Source organism: Daphnia carinata, chromosome 2 (assembly GCF_022539665.2).
Source record: "Daphnia carinata strain CSIRO-1 chromosome 2, CSIRO_AGI_Dcar_HiC_V3, whole genome shotgun sequence".
Lineage (NCBI taxonomy): Eukaryota > Metazoa > Arthropoda > Branchiopoda > Diplostraca > Daphniidae > Daphnia > Daphnia carinata.
In genome coordinates, this window is record NC_081332.1 from 6,189,880 (window position 1) to 6,197,981 (window position 8,102).

The 8,102-nt window shown below is 40.3% G+C and overlaps 1 protein-coding gene across 1 annotated transcript; it reads right to left on the reverse strand.

The window, feature by feature from the left end:
- Positions 1-2,903: 2,903 nt before the first annotated feature.
- Positions 2,904-8,102, reverse strand: LOC130686576 (ubiquitin-like-conjugating enzyme ATG10). The gene is made up of 9 exons (XM_057509697.1): positions 8,042-8,102; positions 7,794-7,889; positions 5,158-5,295; positions 4,965-5,079; positions 4,745-4,848; positions 4,390-4,493; positions 3,600-4,152; positions 3,350-3,519; positions 2,904-3,256 (listed from the first exon to the last, which is right to left on the reverse strand). The coding sequence occupies exons 1-7, from the start codon at positions 8,084-8,086 to the stop codon at positions 4,071-4,073; spliced, it is 684 nt and encodes a 227-aa protein (XP_057365680.1). The 5' UTR covers positions 8,087-8,102; the 3' UTR covers positions 2,904-3,256; positions 3,350-3,519; positions 3,600-4,070.

An 8,102-nucleotide genomic window follows, 5' to 3' on the forward strand; every position in this document is an offset into this window, starting at 1 on the left:
GCCCACTAGAATATCAAATAAATCTGATATCCACGCGGGATTTAAATCGGATGAAGAACGTCGTGAACCTATTTTTGCAATTTCATTTTTTTTTTTTTTGCATGAGGAACAATGTTAAATCCTTTTCCAGTGGTTTTGCGAATCTGTATTTTTTTAAACGAAATCTTTCACCCGTAACCCAAAATCAAGGTGGCGAGTTTACCGGGTTCATTTTGAAGCCGAAATAAATCTCGGATCAAATGAGACAGCTGTTCTTTTACTTTTCTTGTGCACACCACACAATGTACAGCTATTGTTCCCGAAGGATCAAACGTTCTTGCAAAGCGTGCCCAAAAGCCATTATTCTGACCGGCAGGGGCCTCCCCACCAAAATAACGACCGACTATACAAAAGGATATAAAAATCAGTCATCGCCAAAAAAAAAAAAAAAAGAAAAGAAAACGTGCCATGTATAGAAATAAAGAAAGAAAAAACTTAAATATAGAACAGTGTCGATGGTGGACACGCACAATCCAGCTAATTCACGTTTTGACATTATCAGCACGTTTTATTATTATTTTTTTTTAAGTTTTTCTAGAGACAAGAAACTACATAGCGCGTGGAAGATATCGAGTTTAGAAATATACGCCTCGCAGATTCGACGTCATCGACGTACCACGCACACAGTCGGCAAATGATACATGCGATATCATTATCTCTTTTACGAAATGATGGAACAACATGTCTTATTCATCTCTTGTACGTCTTACGAGGGGATACTCGACATAAAAAGAGAAAATTGGATAACTTATTTTAAGATTCGTTAGCTTCCCTATTTTTTTTTCTTTTGGTGGGGCGGGGGTTCTTTATTTGACATTTGCTTGCCCTTTCTCGTGTTTCTAGCTGATGATAGCTGGTCATTCTATACCTTCGGATGCCTACCACGTCATACCAACGAGACGAAATGTGGGCCACTAGATCTACTCGTTGCCGGGCAAAAACAAAAGCTTGTTACGTCTGTCACCGTATTTCATCACAAGAGACAATGTTATAATGGCCTAATGAGGGGCGCCTCATAGTTTTACGCAACTCAATAAGAAGCCATTGAGAAGTTGTACGCTTTCAAGTGAATCAACTAGTTCTAGAAAACATTTCTGGTTCAATACTCGCCATTTTGCCGCTAACACAACACACAGACGTAACTGAGGGAATATCAAACACTTGGCCTAACAAGAAATCAATATAGAACCTGTATCTTCTATAGAATACTTTAAAAAAAAACCACTCTCCGAAGAGAAATGTTGAAATTCATGTTAGATCTGTTTATACATTTGATCTGAATTGGGATCAAGCCTTAGATCCGCGTTTCACTCTCTCCGCTACTACACTTTGGCGGAACTTTGCAAGATTAAACTATTCATGTATAACATAGCGTTACCCATAGCAATTGCATAAAACAAATAAAGGGTTAACTCACCGGCAGTCTGGTGGTGAAAGCTCGGACCATTTCCATTTCGGGTAGACGAACAATGCGAGAATAAACTTCATCACGCGATCTTGGCGGCGCCACTCTACACATCGATCAAAAACGAGCCATTAATTTTAATTTTTTTTTGTTCCATGTTTCACTAGACACACAAATTTTCGGCTTAAATAATAAAAAAAAAAAAACACACCCCGTCAGGAAGCGTTTATGTTCAATAGTGATACCGTGCTAATGCTAATGACTTCGCTATAGAGTGGGTCTAAGATAAACTTAACAAGATATAAAATTAAGCAGTTTTTCGGCGAACTCTTTTGCGCTCATCATAAGCAAAAGAAAGCTGGAAAAAAATGAGATTCCACACTTGGTTCAATCAGCGACATTAGCATTTACGAACGCCTCCATTAAGGATATTTTATGCGGTAATGATTTATTTAAAAGCGTTACAGTTACGCTTTCACCTACGGACTCTTACATAAGCCGAAACGCTGAGCCAACATCGCGACCTTTAATACATAACAAAATGTCAGCGCATTTCAATTACGTTCATCAGAAGGGGGAGCATAATACGATAGTCTAGCTTCTATTATGCATCAAAGGTCTACATGAAAACGTACATTTTGTGCAAGGTAACGCAGAAGGCATTAACGAGCTGGAGTTTGCGATTTGTCTTTTGCCGCAAAAGACGAGGACTACCCGTTTTTCTAAGCGAAGCGAAGAGAGATGGATCAATTACGCAAACGGATGGTATACCTCGCTCAGTGTGTATTTCTGTGTAATCCCCTTTTTCTTCCCGTGTATATACGTAAAGAATATCATAAAGGAAAAACAATTTTTCTTTGGCTTTTATCAGCGGACAACGACAGGCAATTATTGGCTTTGTGTAGGGTTTACAAGATCTTGATGAAAAACGGCGAAGCGAATAAAACAAGCGAATAGACTGTGGCTGAGTAGGTTAGAGGTCTTTTACTTCCTTCAGAAGTTTGTCTTATTTAAATTCAAAAAGTATCACGTGAAGGCGATATTTGAAATACAAGCCGTAAGCTACAAATGGAGTAGCAACCCAAGAGTTGGCAAAAAGTATTAGCATATCTAGTGTCATAGCGCATTATCCCGCGGGACCGACATCCCCCCCCCCATTGTTCCTTCAGGAAACCCAATGCATTATTCCCCCCCCCCCCAATCCTTACTTGTTCTTCTTATCGTATATTCATTCGCCAGCAGTTTTAATCCGCTTCTTTAGGTTCCTATTCCCCATCTTTTTCTAAGACTCGCTTCTGTACCTCACACTACCATAAATGCACACAAAATTACTTGCGCGCATAGCTAAATAACTCGACGAATTTAAAAAAGAAAATTGCGGATATTCTAGATAACACCCACCCCCACCCCGCTCTCAATTAAATAAACAGGAAATAGAAACTTACCATCAGGAAAAGGAAGCAAAAGAGTCTTCTGACGATGAAGTTATGGATTACGTTGCGCAGGGAGACACTGATGTAAAAGAACCGTCGGCGGAGTAATCTCTTCTTTAACTGGCTGCTGTTGCATCCGTCGCACGATCAAGACTCGGCACCTCTTGGCAGGTCTCGTGTGTAGTCCACGACCGTGCGTACAAGACACCTGTAGTCTCCGAGAGCTGGAACATGGACGAAACGACAAGTTTTGCGCGTGCAACGCAAGCGCGCAGACTCAACAATGCCGCTCTATCGACGTCTTTTATTTTGTGTTTTAACAAGAAAAGGGATGTACCAAAGTAGAGAAAGGATTTTGCACTCGATATTGACCTCTTCCCTAAAAACAAATTTAAAAAAAATATATAGTTACATTGAATTCAAGGGCCGTTAGACAAGCGAGTTGACATTTAAATTTTCTGAATTTAAATACCGTTGTCACTTGCAGCGTTTCGCACGTACATGTTGGATAAAAAGACCAGTGGGCGAATTATGGCATCATTAAAATACCAGGAAAACATTCATAGCTCACTGGACTGCCAGATGGCCTTGTTTCTTTTCATGTTTTCGCTTTTCTTTTCTCTCGGGTTGCTCAGACGCGAACTGTGGGACGAAAAGAAATTGATCAATAATCCGGCAACAGGCAAAACAAGGATGCGGAAGAAAAATATGATGAACTAGACCTGTGAGTGGGTCGGACAATCAGGACCGCGAAAGCAATCATCCAGGGTTTTATTGGTAACGTCCGTATGTTCCTCTCGTCATAACACGGCCGTGACGAGCGCGTGTTGTGAAGAACAGGAGGGAAACAACAATAGTAGCTCGAAACTATATTAAGGTATGCGTCGTTGTCATCGCAACCATGATGATGATGTCCGAACGTGGCGACACGCAAACATCATTTCCTTGACAAAATGGTACATCATTCCAATAGAGGAACTTTGCCGACAGTTATTGATCATTCCACAGCCATTGTCGGATTGCATGAAATCTAATTGTTTTCTTACCCGAACGCATAGAAATAACGAATTCGAAATTTTTTTTTTATTACTGTAAAAATCGATTAGTAAATTTCTGGGTTGACAGAGGACAAATAGAGTCCACGAGGTTGTTGATGATAGCCGCCGTACCTGTTGCAAACGGCTCTGGGGCGTTTACCGGAAGGATGCGTAATGATGAGAGACGGGACAGCCGACTAAAGGAGCCACTGTTGACATCCAGCGGATAAAATATCGCCTACGTCAACAGAAAGGGCAAAATTTACTCAACCAGCAAATAATGTTTTAAAAGACTACTAGGGCTGATGATTTTTAATTGGGAAGAGACGTGAAATGCACGTGAGGGGGGAGGAGGGTTTCTATAATCAGAAACTGCTTCTCAGCCAACTTTGCCATCACCGGAGCAACCAGCAGGTAGGAAGACATCCTCCTCCATAAAGGAAATCAGATGTAATACGTAAACGATATAACTCACTTTGCGTCAATTCGGTCGACGTCGTTGCCCGCGATCTGATCCATCAGGTCGGCCGTCCGGCACGGATGCAGATGGTACCACGGCTCCCCGAGGAAAGGGTGCTCCTAAGCATATAACATCACATTAAAATGCTTTTGAGCGTGGCTCTATTTTAATTGCTATCGTACTGTTGCACAACACGGCAACTGCTTGACAACACCAAACGCGTGGAAAATGAACATTTTTAGAAACTCTTCTTTTTGACAATTACAGCCTGGCGTAGCAAACCAAGTGAAATATTGAACAAGATTTGACAATGTCTAGATTTGCAAAACTTGTTTGGATTCGACTTCTTTGTAATGGGGAAAGAAAAAACCTGTTGCGTCAACGAACGAAGTCGTTCGGATTCGTCAGATGAAGGACGTCGTTCGGCAGCAGTTAAATCCCTCCATAATTCTTCAACTTCAAGGCAGCTTCCATCTAAAAAATGAAAACGCAAATATGAAGCGTGAAATAGAAAAATGTGCCACTCTAAATAGAAACTGCATTCGCGGATAAAGTGGATATTACACGGTACTAAATCAATTAAAATAAACCTCGTCTCCAGGCTCTCAAATAGAGTGTAGGCACGGCGTGTGCTAGACTGTACAGCACGTGAAATTCGCCATAGACTTGACGGAAAGAAGAATCGGCATCAATGCTGCATGGATCCTACGTACACCGATAGTGACAATGTAAATATGCAAATTAACCATTTTTCTCATCTAACAAATAGCGATTGCGAATTACATTTTCATAAAGTTCCGTCATCGAATCGTGATCGACCGTCGCATCTTCCATCCGTGCGGATACAGTTCTCTCCGGCGTCTCTCCAATGGCTACAGGGTAGTCCATCCTTTTGACCAGATAACCACCTCCGTGCTCCTCCTTGAAACAAAAAAAAATGGGATAATATTTAAAAAAAAAATAACAAGAAAAACCGATTAGATGATGTGAAGGAGCCACAAGCAATGCTACTAAACTTTGTGTACAAAGGGCCCTCGAGCACCGAGGGCACTTTACAGCGTAATTCTCATTTCTAATGCAGTTGTTTCACCAGTTGGTTAACCAGCTTGGCCCAAAAGACAAAGGCTTCGTGATTTATTACGTTCCCTAAACTTGGACTAACTAGACTAATTGTGGGATTTGGTTCCATTCTAATTTGATTCGATCGATTTTTCTACTGAACTGGGGCTTTGCTATGCAATACATCAAGATTAACAATAGCAACTGAATGGCTTGCTCACTCAAAATAAAAAATGTAAATAAGAACTTAATAAAAATTTATGTGCGGAAGACTTTCATTGAATTTTTGATGTAGTTTTTTGTTTAATGTAGGACAACTTTAAAAAGGTTTTTGGGCGTTGGTTCGGTTACGCTAGTTATGCAGATTATTGACAATAACGTCTAAAGGTTTTAACGATACAAAAAAAAAGAACTTTCCCAACACTTTGTTCTTTAGCTTGTCACTCAATTTCTAAAGTTTAGTCTATAAAAAGGATCATGCAACCGTACTTTGTCTTCACTCTGGCGCTGGAGAACTATGTCAATCAGTTTAGTTTGAATTTGCATCCATCACCCAAGATCTAGACGGCTCATTATTTGTTAGTCTAGCCAAGTTAGTCGCAAAATTGAAACTATAGATTGACTATAACGATGACGCAGGGAAATCCTGCCTAACCCATTCTTATCTTACTTCGATGTTGGAAGCGTGACATTACAATAGAGAAACTCTCAGCTCGGCCTGCGTCTCCAATCTTGCATCCGCCTTTTCAATCTACTGCAAAGGCGTATGCATTCTCGGCGTCTTTAGAATTGAAACAGTAGTTTGGCGTCACAGGTCTGATGGCTAATTAGTCGAGATGAAAGACAGCGGAATGGCAAAAGACGGACATGAGGTGCGGGGGATAATAGTGCAAGTCATGTTCAGATCCAAGGCAACAAACGGAAAAAAAAAGTAAATTACTTATGGTGTGGTCGAATGTGTGGACTAAAATAGACATTGCAATTCACTTTGCTAGTCGCCTTGTGCGTCATGGAGTCCGATGTCACTGGATACGTTTGATTTAGATACAAACCACGTTTTGTTTTTTCCTTCAACGAATACGTTTCAACGATAATCGAATTAGACCCAAGGGCGCAGTGTTCTCTCTAATCAGTGCCACATTAACGAACAGAATTTAGCGTAATTACGTTACGATTGAACAACTCTAACGGCTATGCGCTCGCTTCTATTCAGTGTAAACCAGTGATCTCAGTTAAGTTAGACATAATTACAATTTTACTTGCACATCTAATCCTACATTTGTTACAGATTCTGGTACGATCTTTGCAGAAGTTGTAGAAAGTTTTCTATTTCAAGCTAATGTTAGCATGACATTCGTATTGATTGCCATGGTGTTACATTGTAACAGATGGTCGAAGTTCTCTCATCCGCTCTCCCGTAAACAACGGTACGTATATCCAAAATAGAATAGTTTCAAAAATGCAAAGCCTGAATTTTCAATACCTGTTCAAAATAGTGTGACAAATGCTATTCTTTATTTAACACTAGATACTATGCAATAGGGAAAAAAAATTTAAACGTGAATATTTGATGCCATCTATCGCCAAACGATTAAATCTTCAGGTCTTTGCAGGATCGGAACATGGTTATCGAAAGCTCCTCGTAGGAATAGCTCATTAATAAAAACACGCTTAGAGTGACGGGTGAGATGTCCTGAATTTCATTTCGTTGTTGAACAGCACGTTCACACGACACTCATGTAGTACATTCACGGTCTGTGAATCGAGAGCAAAGGGACACGATACGAATACAAAATTTTTCGTTCTCCCACGTTTCCGGCCGTTGTCATCAGCAGCGCCATGACTACCGCTGTGGCCTTTCCCCTTCACATTCACTCGCTATGGAACCGTCAATGAAGCATAAATAATTTACCCAAATAGTGAATTATCTCTTACGAAACCCACATCATGGCGCGAAACCATGTGAAACTGCTGTTTGAATTACATTCTTGATATTTACTAGCAAATTTGTTAAAATCAAGCATCATCGTAGACAATCCCTCAACATCTTCATACTAGGCTAACACGATTTTACCTTTCTGTCTTTTTTTGTTTGTTTCTAAAATTTTTATACTTGCTTTGCCCGGAGCTATGGCCAGTGAGCAGAGCAAAAAAAAAAAAGATCAGTGGAATAAAAAATCTGAAAAACCTTGGCCGAATATACACAACGGAAATTCGAAGGTCATTTTACAAAAACAGACAGCATAAATTCACGTGATCGACTTAAATGGTAAAAGCATGAAGAAAGACTAGTTTACAACGAAACGTTGCAGATGGCAAGTACTATTTGAAGAAACACGTGCACAAAGATGGAGACTTACCAGTGATCCACGAAAATGCCATCCATCACCGATCGAGTCGGACACTGCCAACATGTGACGAACTCCAACCACGAACTCTTCCCATGTTATGGTACCCTTGTACAAATGATCAAATTGTTATTCTGCACATCGCTAAAAAGTTAAGATCACCATTAACCAACTGTGAAATATGGGATTCGAAATGTCTCTAGAAAACTAGTCTAACTACTTTTGACCGTAATCAGTTCCATTATCTATAAATTTGTTACACATTGTCGTGTGTCAGCGCCGTGAAACTCGTTTCTCTGCTGCATTAGCTCGACGAGGTGT

Coding starts and splice junctions, on each gene's coding strand:
- LOC130686576 (XM_057509697.1), bottom strand. CDS start 8,086: ATGCAGCAGAGAAACGAGTTTCACGGCGCTGACACACGACAATGT. Junction 4,849..4,964: donor TTTGAGAGCCTGGAGACGAG/GTTTATTTTAAT, acceptor TTCATTTTTTAG/ATGGAAGCTGCCTTGAAGTT. Junction 4,153..4,389: donor GTCGACCGAATTGACGCAAA/GTGAGTTATATC, acceptor CTGTTGACGTAG/GCGATATTTTATCCGCTGGA.